General features: G+C 45.1%; 3 protein-coding genes across 6 annotated transcripts; 1 reads left to right on the forward strand and 2 right to left on the reverse strand.

Moving 5' to 3' along the window:
• Positions 1-23: 23 nt before the first annotated feature.
• On the reverse strand, positions 24-9,955 carry LOC119548717 (protein chiffon). Of its 4 annotated transcripts, none has more exons than XM_037856189.1 (3): positions 9,293-9,955; positions 1,483-6,568; positions 24-267 (listed from the first exon to the last, which is right to left on the reverse strand). In XM_037856189.1, the coding sequence occupies exons 2-3, from the start codon at positions 6,547-6,549 to the stop codon at positions 160-162; spliced, it is 5,175 nt and encodes a 1,724-aa protein (XP_037712117.1). In that variant the 5' UTR covers positions 6,550-6,568; positions 9,293-9,955; the 3' UTR covers positions 24-159. The 4 variants fall into 4 exon arrangements, with proteins under 4 accessions (XP_037712117.1, XP_037712119.1, XP_037712120.1 ...); XM_037856191.1 differs by lacking the exon at positions 9,293-9,955 and adding an exon at positions 8,878-8,895; XM_037856192.1 differs by lacking the exon at positions 9,293-9,955 and adding an exon at positions 7,375-7,767.
• A 480-nt stretch (positions 9,956-10,435) lies between these two features.
• LOC119548718 lies at positions 10,436-12,110 on the forward strand. Its single transcript, XM_037856194.1, has 2 exons — positions 10,436-10,620; positions 10,729-12,110. Exons 1-2 carry the CDS (start codon positions 10,581-10,583, stop codon positions 11,061-11,063), a joined length of 375 nt encoding a protein of 124 aa, XP_037712122.1. The 5' UTR covers positions 10,436-10,580; the 3' UTR covers positions 11,064-12,110.
• A 369-nt stretch (positions 12,111-12,479) lies between these two features.
• On the reverse strand, positions 12,480-14,235 carry LOC119548102 (protein disulfide-isomerase A6 homolog). The gene is made up of 2 exons (XM_037855191.1): positions 14,075-14,235; positions 12,480-14,005 (listed from the first exon to the last, which is right to left on the reverse strand). Exons 1-2 carry the CDS (start codon positions 14,085-14,087, stop codon positions 12,720-12,722), a joined length of 1,299 nt encoding a protein of 432 aa, XP_037711119.1. The 5' UTR covers positions 14,088-14,235; the 3' UTR covers positions 12,480-12,719.
• Positions 14,236-14,695: the final 460 nt, after the last annotated feature.

The raw sequence follows: 14,695 nt of genomic DNA on the forward strand, positions 1-14,695 counted from the left end.
GTTTTTCCTTAAAAAGTCGAGCCAGGTCCGCAAATCCAGCCCCGCCATCGGAACGCTCCCGCTGGTCGTCATCCGGGTCAGTCTTCGACTCCTTCTCCTTGGCAGTTGGACATGGACATGATGGAGGAGCCGCGTTCTCCTTATCCTTATCTCCTCCACTCAATTTGGCACGCGAGCTGACGGTGCCGCGTTTATGCAGGCCGTTGAAATTGTCCTCCTTTGCGTTCTCCGCCAGTCGTTCCTCATACTTGATGAGCTTGCGCAAGTCTAAATGGGAAGGGGATCGGATCAAAGAAGTGGTTATTAGCAGGGAAATGAGGATGGCGGATCGAGGGTATGTGATAGGTGCGGAATTAATGGTGGCGAATCGAGATTGTATACCCTAAATTTGAAATTACCTTTATGTGAAAGAAGAAAATAACGAATAAGCAAAGCTGAAAATTTGCTGAAAAATCTTAGGAACGGCTACCTAGAAAATTTAAAGCCTATTATTAAAAATAATAATATTTATAAACAATCTAAATAGCTGAAATTTTACAATATTTAAATAAATATCAATAGAAATTCAATTTTTACAACCAAGACCTAAGCCCTAAAATTCATCTATCGACCCTTTCGATAATCTTTCAATAAATTAAAACTGATACGTGTATGTTTAAGTGAATATTTAATTTAATTTACTCTTTGTTTAAATATTTTTACAATTGCTTTTGGTTTTTTGTTTAAATTTATTTTATCTGTTACATAGTTTACTTTTTCCTTTTTTTTTCTTCGCTTGAGCGCTGACTTTGATAATAGTACATGGCTAAGAAAATGAAAACAGTTTACTTGGTGATTTCCACAGTTAAAAACAAAAAACGATAAATGGAAACTTGACTACTTAAGAGCTAGATTGAAAATGAGAGATTTTGGAATAGTCCGAAATTGTTGATGTGGTTTATTTTTTGGAGGGGTCGGGGAATTTGAGCTAAACTAAGATTAAACTAAGGCTTATGTACGTATTTCAGTGTGTGATTTGTGTGAGTTTTAATTATGCTACATTTAGTTGATGGATGGGTTTGGGTCTTCTCGTGTTTGGAACCTGATTAAAGTTGACGAAATCGTTTTGAAAACATATTAATGCATTTCGCTTTTAACAATTTTGGCAGTGGGTAAGTCTCAAAAGGTGGTAATCAAGCGAGTGCATTGAATATTCATTCAACTTCGCCAAATTTAATCGGGATTTAAATTTGAAAAAGTGACCGAATTGAAATCGCGTTGTTTTTGTGGTTTTGGAGGGATTTGTGGCCTAAAAATACCTAAAAACTGAAACTTATTACTCATCGTCGCTGTACACACTAAAAGCTAAACGTGGTGATTGGTGCTGAATGATGCGTTTCTTGATCTGGATGATGGTAATGATGACACACAACAACGGGATGCTCAGCGGCGGTATCGGAAGCGTCGGAATGGCGCCCTTAGCCGCCGGCAGGTGACACGCACCTCCTTCTTGAGGAACTGCGAGATGGCCAGGGATTTGACGGCAGCCGTCGCCGCTTCGGCGGCACAACTGCTCGCCGCCTTTCCATTATTCGGTGGCGCATACTTGGAGATGTCGAATTTCCGCTTCGGCGTCGTCTGGTGCGGGCAATGCTCGTGGGAATCGCCCGCCTGGGTGTTGCTTAGATCCAGATCGGTGTCCAATCCGTCCGAAGATACGGTAAAGATGTCCGAATTGTCCCCAAGCTTCTCACTCGGCGAAATGCAGCTGCCTAGGCTTCCATTTAGCTGGGGCGTTCTTCTCTGCTGTTGCTGAACTTGCCCGGTACTTGGCGTCGAGGTGGCCTGAAGTCTCTGGCCGTTGTGCAGGGTGAGCAGGAGTTTCTTGCCCTGCGTGGAGTGCTCTTCAGGTGGCGTCGTAACGGATATGGAAGGTATCCGTGCTCGTTTCTCCGGCGGCTCCGTTTTCTTCTCGCCCATCTCCTGCTCCTCGTAGGCATCTTCAAAGACATCTTCATCCTCCTCCTCCTCTTCCTCTTCGACATCCGCATCGGTGGCCTCGATTTCAGCCTCATCATCCTGCTGCTGATCCACAGAATCCGCCATGGTTTCATCTTCCTCCGGCAGACTTTCCATTTCATCCGCCTCCGGTTCAGCCTGCTCATCAATATCGGTCGCTGGCGGCGTCATCACGGCATCTTCTCGGGAGTTCTGTTTATCATCGGCAGCTGATCCATCGCCATCTCCTCCACCTGGAGTGCCGCCACCTTCATCATCTTCATCTTCTTTGCTAAGCAGGTTTTCTCTCTTCGCTGAAGTCGTAGTGGTTGTGGTGGTGGTGGCGGTGGTTTGCTCTTCCTCCGTCTCCATGGGCTCTTGCTTTATGGGGTGAAGCTCGGCAAGACCCATTTTCTGGAAATTGATTCGCTCATCTGGCAAGGATCGACCGCCTCCTAATCCGCCAGCATTCCGCCTTCGCTGAGCCTTTGGCCAACCCGTTCGATTGGATTTCAGGCTCTTCTTCTTTCTATAGTAGCTGGCATACAGGTTGAGATTGTTCATTCGTCGACTGGAGCCTGGTAGGTTTCCTTTGGCTATTTCTTCCTCATCATCGCCACTGCACGCGCTTGCCAAGATCAAATCGCACAGGTCGAACTCGCTGGTGAAGCAATCAGTGGGTGGTGGAGTCTGCGGGGTATTGACAAGCCTTTCTTCTCTTCCTTCGCTCTCCTTCTCCACTGGCAGTTCGTCCTCATCCAGATCGTACTCCTTGCCAGCTAGCTCTAGATACTTGTCCAACTGCCAGGCAACGAAACCTGGATTACAATACTGACGGGCTTGATCCAGAGCTTTAAGGGCACATGGTTCCATTTCGTATTCGAGCAGTCCCTTTTTGCTGGGCAATTTGCGAACTCCGCGAAAGGCACCCATGCCGGGAGCTTGTTGGGTAGTGGGACGAACTGTGCCAGCTACCGGAGGATTAACTCTTCTGTTACGCTTGCCCAACAGAGCACTCGCTGAGGATTCCCTTTGACTGGTTGAGAACTCCAGGCGGCGCGAATAACTTTGACTCAGATTTTGTGCTGCAGGTGTCAGGCGACGACTTCGGGCTGGCGAAGAAGTTACCGGCGTGGGATTTGGCGCTGGTGCGGGTGGAGAGTGATCGTATTTATTCTGCCCGCGTCTCATCCTTTTCACCGTCTCGCTTATTTCGGTGGCAAATCGAAGCTCCTCGACGGGAGTGGCAGCTTGCGAACGAGTTGTCCTGGGGGATGAAGGTGCTATGGGTTCCTGTTTCATAGGAGTTTTCAGCTTTGGCGCAACCACAGGGGGAGGTGGCTCTTCTGCTTCAGAATTCGTTTTACTTTGAGAGTCCTGCCGTTGCCGGATAATGCAACTGACCAGAGCCAATGTGGAAGCATGTTCTCTGGGCGATTTCCTAGGCGGCAACTCGGCAATTCGCGCCAGCTGTTTATTCCTGCAGGTGATACTGCTCCGCTGGCTGTTACTGCAACTGGAACTGGAGGTGCTCCTCACTCGCTCGATCAGTTGCACTCGATCTCCCAGAGAACCCGAGGCGAACTCCCTCTCCAGTAGTTCTGGGGTGCTGGCCTTGCTATCACATTTGGCTATGGCAGTGGCTAAGGAATTTCCCTCCAGCTGCTGCAGTTGCTCCTGTTCCTGCTGATAACGCTGGAGAAGGTGCAGCTTTTTGTTCTTATAGGTCGCAGACGAGGACGCCTGAGCAGCTTCCTCCTCCTTCTTAACCTCCTTCTTGTGCACAGGCTTCTGGTCTTCTTGCTTCAGCTCCTCTGCCTTTTCCGGCTTTTCCTCGACCTCTGCGCAGCACATGGCACAACTGTGTGCCGGCAATGTTTTGGACATGGGTATGGGACCCATTTCATAGGGCAGTTTCCTATAATTAGTGCTACCGTAGTACGTGTAATAGTTCTCTTCGCCCGCATCCTGTCGCAGGAACACCCGATTCCATAGCTCTCCACTTGGCAGCGATTCGAAAGTGTATTGCATTTCTTGTAGCCTTTCACTTTTGCTGCAATCGAAGAACAAATCCATCGCTGGTGGCACTATCTTCGCTTGTTTGACCTTGTTTTTCGTGGGACTCGAGGACTTCTGGCTCTTTCCGCGACTTCTTCTTGTGGGCGATGATTTGACTTCGGTCAACTCTGTCTCTCCGGCGCTTCGATTTATGGTTAGTCTGGATAACCGCCTTGCTGCCCTCTGCTCTCGAGTATCCGTAGACTTGCGAGTGGCTGCCGTGGCTCTACGGCGACTGCCAGCTATATAGTCTTCATCGCTGCCAGAGGACAAACTACTGTCCAACTCCTCGCCTAACTCATTATCCAGCAGGTCTTCCAGGTCTTCCAACTCTTCCTCTACCTCGATAACTTCCTTCTTAATTTTTATCTTCGGCTTTACTGTTTCCCCCATCCGATCCTCCAGTTTAATGGCCAATTTCCGGCTGGTGGTCTGCCTTAGCTGCTGCTGCTGATGACTGCTGGCGGTGGCCGCTGTCACAATGGCCGTGGCCGTGCGACTGCTCTTCCTGGTGGCCACCACTTGCTCCTGCTTTAGCTTGATCTTTAGCTGCGGCTGTGGCTGCGGTTGAGGCTCTTCTTCTGGCTGGATGGGGGCGCTTGGAAAGCGCTGCTGATTGCTATTGCTGCTACTACTCCCAGTGGACAATTGGCGTTGGAGTAGGTCCTGAGCAGCAGCTCCACCTGCTTTTCTCCGCCTTCCCACCGCTTGGGCTCGCTTGCGTATGCTTGACGTGGGTAATCCTGAAGATTCCTTCGTCTCTGCCTCGCTGGTGCTCGTGTCTAGGCTGGCGGAGGAGATACTGTGTCTGCCCCTCACATCCGAGGTGGTTTGCCGATCCACATCCGTGGGCAGCTCACTGCTACTCCTAGTGGTTGTAACCGCTGTTCGGGGGAACATAAAGTTCTCCGCCTCTCCATTAAGTCGTTGCAACTCGGTTTGCCTAATCTTTTGGAACTTGACTATCAGCGAGGGCGAATCCACTTGGTTTGGAGGTCTTCCTCTTCCCCTGGGAGGCGTGGCACATTCCTCCCTGGTCTCCACAACTTTATAAAGTGATGATGGTGGCAACATGGCTCTTATTGGGGGTGACAGACCAGAATTCTGCGTTTTCCTACGACCTGAATTCGTTGTTGGCGTTGCCGCCGCTGTAGTTGGGTGCTCCTGGCGCTGGAGCTCCGACAGACTACCGGGTAGATTTCCCAGAACCTTCTTGCCACCAGGGGAGGGCGTTTGAGGCGACGCAACTCCTGCTGCTTGAAACTTTTCCGACGAATGCTTCCCCTTGGTTATCCTTTTGGATTTCTCGCGCAATGCTGGCGACGGCCTCTGACGGGGACTCTGCAACTCCTCATTACTCAACGATTCATCCACATCCATGTCCAGTTCACTCTCTTCGGGCTCCTCCTCCAGGAAGCGATTCACATTCGCTGAACTACGAATTAATGTGTCTAGGGCCAGGAAATTCTCCGAATTCTTGGCAAACAGTTCGTGATCTTTGCTCTGCAAATGGATATTCAGGATATCGTACTCCAATTTGCAGATCTCACAAACTCCACCTTGTTTCTCACTCGAATCCTTGGGTTCGCGACAATTGGAGCGCGGACTATTCGGGATTGCCGATTGCTTTTTAAGTTGCTGCAAAGCGGGATGCTGGGGTGGCTTCTCTTCACCCGGTGCTGGTTTCTCTTTCTGGGATGTGCGTGAACCCAATGACTTGCGGGTCATGCTCTGCTCCTTCTCCTTCGTCTTCGACTTGGTAAGTAGTCGAAAAGCGCCGTCTTCGCTGCTTAAATCTATCTTTGGCCAGTCGTCTGGCTGCTTGATGAGATGGTAGTAAGGTCTATAATTACGCTTGACGGATTCGATCTTCACATACTGCTTCTTTAGCTGAATGTGATGGGGGCTAGCTGATGACGTTCCTCCTCCTCCTCCTCCACCTTCCTTCTTACCCTCAAGGTATTGCTTAAGCTCAGTCTGAATGCGCTTGATGAAGCGTTGGGCGTAGTCCGTCTGCCAGATGGTATAGCTTCGCTTTACGGATGTGGTGGGTGTGCTATTGCTACTGTTTGGCACCCCAACCGTGCTCCTACGCACACGACTCAGTATAGCATCCGCTCTTGATTGCCTTTGATTCGGTTTCCTTGCCGAACCATCATCCTGTTGATAGTGATTGGTGGGTGTGCTGGGTGTTCCTGGTGTACCCGGTGTCCTGGGTGCTCCGCCTGTGGCTTCAGGCTTATCGGTGATAAAGTGTGTGATGCTGTCGCTCAGGAAGAACTCGAGATGTCCGCCCAAAGCCTTGATATCGGACTCAATGCGCTTCGCTAGCTGATGATCGCAAATGTCCAGGTAGAATTTAAAGTGGCACAGGGGGCGTTTGCTCTTGATGACCTTTACTTTTGGAGGAGTGCCTGCTGTTGCTGCTGCGGAAGTTGCTGATGCTGCTGCTCTTGTGTTGCTAGTTGTTGTTGCGAGTCTGCTGGCGCTTTGTTTGTCCGACTGCGGTTGCATACCTTCTGGCGCAAATTAGCTGCAGCCGAAGGACCCAGAATTAGAGAGAAAAAGAGAGTGAAGAAAACGCCATTAATTACAAGTTATCTTTGGGGGATTGACCAACAGTCGAACTTCGAAAACTAATTGGGAATGTTTAAATACTATGGAACTTAATACGGTTATAGATTGTAGATAACAGATAAAGTGATATACGCAGGCAAATGCATTTGGAATAATTATTAAATATTATAAAAATTAACAATGATACAAGCAAGATCCAAAAATTGGATTTAAAATTTTTAAATATTTCGAAATAAAAAACATACAAACAAAATACTTTACAACTTTATGTAGATTTCAGTTCTCATTTTTCATTACTCATTGTATTATAGTTTGGATGTGTTTTTTCTAAACACATCCAAACTATAATACAATGAGTAATGAAAAATGAGAACTGAAATCTACATAAAGTTGTAAAGTATTTTGTTTGTATGTTTTTTATTTCGAAATATTTAAAAATTTTAAATCCAATTTTTGGATCTTGCTTGTATCATTGTTAATTTTTATATTATTTAATAATTATTCCAAATGCATTTGCCTGCGTATATCACTTTATCTGTTATCTATTATTATCTTTAAAAGGAATACGAAACGCGCAAAATCATTTTCCCTCCAATTCTAGTTGGTGTGCAATTATACCATCTTAAGTTGTAGTTATAAGCACCAGATTAATTAAGTTCGTTTGTTCAATTTTATCCGATCTATTCGAAATTCGACTGCAGCTAGGAAACCAACACCAACCGCTTTTATAACTTATTTGCCACGAAAAAAATAAAATAATACAGATAAATCACTGCTTGGGAGTTTCACTCCTGGCGGTTCTTCTTCTTCTTGCTCCTTGTGGGCGTCGCGTTGTGATGTGTTATGCAATTTTGCATTCGGATACACACAAATCAAATCAATAACTGCATTCGAATGCATTTCGGTATGTATTGCCTAAAAGGCCATCGAGTGTCGAGTGTGAGTTAATTTATTTTAATTCCAAACTAAAATGGGACCACAGGAAGACAACCCAAGCGGGTGGAAGAAGAAGAAGCAGCAGCTGTGCCACCGCAGCGAGTTGCCAGGTAGGCTAAAATCGGCCAGGTGTTGCCAGCACGCCGAAAAATTAGGGGTGACACACAGCTGCTACATGTATTCTACTCGGCAACTGCATTCGATTAAAAACCAGTTGTCTGTATAATTCCGAAAAAACACATGTGTTAGAATGGGGTATAAAAAGAAACAGTTGGTACTAAAATCAATGTCTGCCAGACATTTAATTGGATAGATTCGATTTATTTGTTTATAAGAATTTCTCAATTTGAGAAATTTAACTTCTTTAAATTTAAAACAATTATTTAAAGTCACATCTATATACTTATGCATCATTTCCTTATCTTATCGTTCATTCTCTTTGTTACTTTGCGCAATTTATTGTTTATCGCCTTTATATTTTTTGTTTTGATTTTTGACGTCTTCCAAAAAACAATGCGAATGAGCAGGCGAAGGCATAATGGGCGATGACCGATATTAAACTCAGATTTGCAATTAGTCCGGCAACCTTGCCGCGCTCCACACTCACCCACTCGTAAATACTTGTAAATAAGTTATCTGCCCAACAACCAATATGCGTACATATACCGACGGGCGTTAATATAACCTGAAAAACGAGCACATCAGCACGCTGCGCTGGCACTTTTTCTGCCCCCACTTTATATTCGCCATTACAACACGAAGCGGTGGCGCAAAGCAAAACGCGAGGGAACCGAGTGGCAACCCTCAAGCGGCAGCAGCAGCAACAACAACAAAGGAAAATAAGAAAAAGAGGACGAGCATACAAAGCGCAAAATAACACATGAAAAAAACGCACAAAACTCAAAAGAGAGTAGAGAGAGGGGAAAAAGGCAGGCAACACAAACACACACCACTCATCTATACAGCTGCGGTAAGGGTAATATCAGTGATAAAATAGAAAAATAAGAGAAGGGATTCAAAACAAACTTATATTTTTTAATTTCCCTAAAACAAAATTCTCTGCATGTTTTTTTTTTCAAACAATACTTGTTTTTAAGACATACAAATGACCCATAATTTTGCCCCATGCTGTACGCGTATGTTTGTGGATAAAATTCATGTGAAGTTGCGGATGAAGCTGACAATGCGGTGGAGGCCGAAATACACACACGAACACAGAAAAGCAGGCCCAGGGCAGCAGCAACAACAACTATGACAGGCATAACACAAAAAAACACAGTACAGTGGGGCCCAGAAGAGCCATGTGTTTAGGTTTCCACAGAAAGTTACTTATATCCCATAGTACGTTCTCCTTGCAAATGTCGTTTTCCTCCGTCGCCGTGCCGGTCTTTATTCGTTCATTCCTAAATTTTCGGTCCGAATGGCTTTTGTTGCTGCCAACCACTGTGCCATGTGTATGTACATTTGTGTACATGGTGTGTTATTCACAATTTCCGAGTAATACTCGTTTTTATTTTTCTTCTTTTTCCATTGCAACGTATTTCTGGCTGCTCTTTTTCTCGCCTGCGCTTTGAACGCACGTTCGTTGTGGGGGGAAAAAGAAATAAATACAAAAATGGTGACGAATCGTTTGAAATTCAGCCGAAAAGCCGCAACTTAAAAACAGTGCTTAAAAAAATAACAAACCCAAAACACTCACACACACACGCCGCACCACACGCACACACTGGTACGGATTTCTTACCTTTTAGAAATTCACGGAGTTGCTCGGCTGATATATTCCTATAGCCCAAATCATTTAGATACTGCAGAATGGCCCGTGCATCCAGCGGCAAATGTGACATTTTACTTTTCGCCAAGTAGAGCAATTGTTCTTGATTTTCGTATTGTTAATTTTTTGTTTATATTCCACCCTCACACATACACACACGCACACACGAATGCAAAATCGCCGTTCGTTTCGTTTCTCTTTCTCGTTTGTTTCGCTCGCTTCTTCTTCCCCTTATTCGTGTTCGTCTTCGTGCGCCGACAATCGAATCGACCAACAGCAATTTTCACTGTACTTTTGCCTTGCGTTGGCCGTTTTCTTTATTTTACTTGCATTTACTTGCGTCTAATTAGTTGGTTGCAATGGCTAAATATACACAAGTGCAGTGGAACGAGCGGTTGGAGCGTCTATTTGCCTTCTTCGCCCGTCGTTCCTTCGCTAACGCCTTTGTTATTTTTATGCTTTTCAGCTAGTTTTCGCGGCTGGGGCGTCATCAATTCGATTGTGCACGCACAGTTCGAGGGTCCAAATCGGGCTTATTCCTATTTTCACATATTTTCTCGCCAGTTTTATAACAATTTTCACCAATTGAAAATAAAGTGTACACGAACAGAGTAGCGCACACACGCTCGTCAAGCAAATTTTCGTCGAGTTATCGATAACGGTGGCGATGGGCGATGGTTGCTAGGCGGCGTGCGTGACTGAGTGACGGAAAGCTTGTAATGTTGTGAGGAAAGTCACGACTTTATAAATGGCTTAAACTAATTTTAATAATATATATCTGGGAATGAAGAATTAGATAAACCTCGTTGTTTATATATCTGATTATTATTTCAATATTTTTAGTTTGACCCTACGATATTTTTTCATAACATATTTGTATGGTTCAGAACTTTATATTTAAGTTCATTTGTAGTTTCAGCGGTGGAAGAAAACTTAATAAAGTTAAATGATGTCAAATTGTAGAGTTTAAGTATAATCAAAACTTAAGGTACATAAGAACCCTTTAAATAATTTGGATGACTTTTTTTGTTGCTTTGATAATTCAGTGACCTAAGCTATCGCCCACTAAAACTATCGCCATGTATCGATACCCAGCACCTTACCATCCCTAACTCCTACACGAAAGGTTTTTGTCTTGTTGCTTTGTGATTCTTCTGTTCTGCGTCTGCGTCCCGTTTTCTTGGCCGAAAAGAAAGAAAGGCAAACGAACGATTTTCGCTCCGTGTTTTCGTGCCCAATCGTAAACTCTAAATAAAATAAAATGTCTCGCAGTTCGTACCTGCTGTGTGTGCTCTTTTTAGGTGAGTGAATGAACGAAAGTGACAAACGGGAAGGGGAAAAGTGGGCAAGAGGAGGAGCATATCGCATCGCGAGCAGATTTCATAGAAATCCAATCTCGTTTATTGCAGGCGCCAGTTGCTTGGTCTTTAGTGCGAGCGGAGCGAAGAGTTACAAGAGATACAAGACCACGGAGCCGCCCACCACCACCCCGGCCCCCCCGACGCCCAAGGAGTACCTGGACAGCCGTTCCGGAATCTCCACATTCGGCATCATCGCCATCATCTTCACCGTCATCGTCCTCTGCCTGATCTTCTACTACGGCATCATCTGCTACCCTCTACTCTTCCGCGACGAGAAGAAGTATCGGTTTATGGACGTTTCCTCCACCATCACCGCCGCCACATCGCGCTCCATCCAGTCGATAGAGAACTATCCCGACCAGAAACACCATACGATGGCCTGATTCGAGGTATAGACATCCTAGGGACCGTGGTTTAGTTGTACTTATACTTAGTAATTCGAAAAAAAAGACTTCAATGCCAGCCAGAACGAAAACCGACAAGAATGATTACAGATTTTAGGTTCTAGTGTCCTAACTGACAAGAAATATCTCGAATTTGACTGCAATATCTCATCTCAGACACCATATCTATAAATATTGAGCAACATTTTATATCAAGAAGTGGGTAACACACAAAATCTGGGTTACAATCAAATGAATTCTGGATTTTTTTTAAGATTTTAGAACACCATTTCATAATGTAACACCTCCCTTATATTTCTTGTCAGTTGCACTTAGGTCAACAGTATATAGCAATAACCAGTTGAGGAGTTCGCTGGAAAGGGAATTAATCATTCATAATTGTAAATTGGGTTTCCTACGCACCACCGACAGTTTCTTTATCTGTTGTTTCTCTTAATCCCAGGCTCAACAAGTATGGCCTGTCCACCGACCCTTTTTACCTTGTCTCTCCTGCGTTTCTGGCCTTTTTATTTCTTTTTGTGCAGGTAGTCTTGGCCGTTTACGTGCCGCTTTGTTCCTTGCCCTTTTATTTTTTCTCTTGGGCAAAGCCAAAGTGTGGCAATTGAGTCACGTTGCCTGTTTCTTTTCTTACGAAATCCCGAGATATTCGGCAATCTTTTTATATACCGTCTCGTCAAAGCCCAATTTGCATTCAGAATCGAACTCTGTGTGATGCCTCGAATTTTCCCATACCATACCTTGCTAAGGCAAGTCCCCGTCCCTTCAAACACAGGTTGTACTTAAAGCGAAACCAAGTACTTAATAAATATATACCTTGCCAATCATAGCATAAGCGTCAATCTGCCACCACGAATACATTTAAGCAGTCTTTAATTTGTGCATTTAGACCATACTTCCTTCTATACATTGTGTCAAAATACGTTTTTAGACGTTACCTAGAATAAGGCCTATCAAATTTTACATATACAAATCTTTTTTGGACATTTTTATGCGAATTTTTACAAAAAATAAACGATTTTACCATTGCCAATGGTATAAATGAATAAATAAATTACATTTTTGTTTAGTACTAACACTATTTATTAAAATGAATTAATAAGTTCATGAGTATTGGAACTTGAAGACTTTTAGATGATTCATCTTTTTAAAACCACTATACAACGAGTATGTGAAATTTGGTTAAATAAACTGGTTTATGCTAATTAAGTTCGAATAATAAAGATGCTTGGCGGTAAGCATACCATTTCATACTTGAGCTATATTGGCTTTAAGAAATACTTCATTTAAATTTATAATATTCTGGCATTACTTTGCATTATGTTGTTGCTAAATGTTGTGTAATTTCTTCACAACTGCCTGCGCTTTTTCGTAACCCCGATTAACACTTGCCCACAATTCACACGTTTCGTTGCACAGTTTATTCATTTTATGGTACATAGTTCTTATGTTCGCTGGTTTCAATTCTTTAATATCTATGTGAGGGTGGTAGAAAAGGCTAATAGATAATTATTAATTATTTATATTTAGATACGCTGGCTGACTAATGAATATCATTCAGAATGCAAGTGTTTGTAAGTTTAATAAGTGGAAATTTGAGCTTGGGCCGCTCAGTCTTAGTCTCCGATCCTGACAGCCTTACAGCTCATCCTTATCCAGATCGATGTCGCTCAGATCGATGTCCTCCTCGGTGGGCAGTTGGCCATCCTTGCCGTCCCAGGGATCGACGGACACAATCGCTGGCTTCTTGGCACCGCGAACCGGTGCCGTATGGCCACGTCCGTAGGAAATGTCGCGCAGGAACTCGTTGATGCCGTCCTTGGAGAAGGATCCCTTGAGCACCGAGAATTTCATCTTCTTGAAGTTGACCACAGCCATGGCAGGGTAGCCAAAGCCTCCCACCTCAAGCGACTCCTCCAGCGCCAACTGCTGGCCACCCTCTGACCAGGCCCAGCCCCACTGCTTCTGCTTGAACTTGTCGCCCAGCGTGCGCAGCGTGTCCAGGAACTTGTTGCGGCACTTGGCATCGCAGTCCAGGATATGCGGCAGCACGGAGACGACGCACAGAGGCTTGCCCTCGCAGGCAGTGTCGAAGGTGGACTCATTGGTGATCTCGATGAGTTCGGGTGCCGGTACATTGGCCACATGTTTATCGCCGGCCCAGGACACAATATCCGAGGCAGTGCGTCCGCCATCATATTCCTGGGCATCGCTGGCGCGCTTAGATCCAGCAGGGAAGAACTTAATGGTGGGATAGCCGCGCACATTGTACTCGGCGGCCTTGCTCTGATGGGCGGTGGCATCCAAAGCGCCCAGCTTGACCTTGCCCTTCAGCTCCTTGGCGGCCTTGGCCCATTCGGGTGCCAGGTTCTTGCAGTGACCACACCATGGAGCAAAGAACTCCACCAGCCAGATGTCGTCGGAGTTTAGGACCAGCTGGTCGAAGTTAGCGTCGGTGAGTTCGATGACCTCATCGCCGGATGAGCTGCTAGAACCGCCGGAGGATCCACCACCGCCGCCCAGAACGGACTGAACCTTCTTCTGGACCTCGGCCAGAGCGGCCTCGGCAATGGCCTTTGCGGTGCGCTGGCCATTGTAATCGCTGGGCGACTTCTTGTTGGCCCCAAAGATCTTGATGGTGGGAAAGCCACGTACACCATACTGGCCGCTCAGCGAGCTATCCGCATCGGCATTGACGGAACCCACTTTGACCACTCCCTTGAGCGCCTTGGCCAGCTTCTTGTACTCGGGCACCAGGCTTTGGCAATGGCCGCACCATGGGGCGTAGAACTCCACAATCCAGATGGCGTCGTCTTTCAGTACCTCCCGGTCGAAATTCGAGGGCGTCAGCTCCACAACGCCATCGGTGGGCGAATAGAAGGCATTAGCCCGGCCCACGACAAAAGCCAGCAACAATATGCTCGCTGCGGGGGCGTTTTAAATGTTTCATTAACATATTTTTGGTTATATGTATATTTCGTTTGGAAACCTACCCAGTTGCCTCATCTTTGGTGTAGCTTTTGAACCGCTTACGTGTCTATTTGTCTAGGGTTTATCTTGGCTGTTTTTGATCAACGCGGCTTGTCAGTCGGCTCTACTTTAACAAAATCAAGTGTACAGATGCGGCTTATATTTTGCTAAAAAAAAGAGAGTACACGTCACTACTCGGTGTTTGAACGTAAGCAAACGTAAGCAACCGTAAGCAAACGTAAGCAACTTAAGTGTCAGTAAAAAAGCGATAGCTCGATTGCCTTCGTGACTATCGATAAGTCAAGCGGAAAAATTGTTTTTAAAAAATGTTTTTTTTTTAAATAAAATATTCTGTACACCACACACCACCGTCATTGTTTTCGTTGAACAAGGCTTGTTTAAATATCATATTGGTATTTTTTGTTTCACAAACTTTTCATATCTTCGGCGACTTATCACTAAATTAACGCAGTCCGAATCACGCTTCAAGTAGTTCTTATTACTGAGCGATTATCGTGCCAAATCATCCACATTCTTTAAAAAATAATATATCACTTTATCTGTATGTGGAAGCAAAGCATTAAAATTACTTTTACAGCTCATGTTTGTCTATGCGGCAACAATTCGTCTTGCTTTTATTAACA

The sequence above is a fragment of the Drosophila subpulchrella genome, chromosome 2L (genome assembly GCF_014743375.2).
Source record: "Drosophila subpulchrella strain 33 F10 #4 breed RU33 chromosome 2L, RU_Dsub_v1.1 Primary Assembly, whole genome shotgun sequence".
NCBI lineage: Eukaryota > Metazoa > Arthropoda > Insecta > Diptera > Drosophilidae > Drosophila > Drosophila subpulchrella.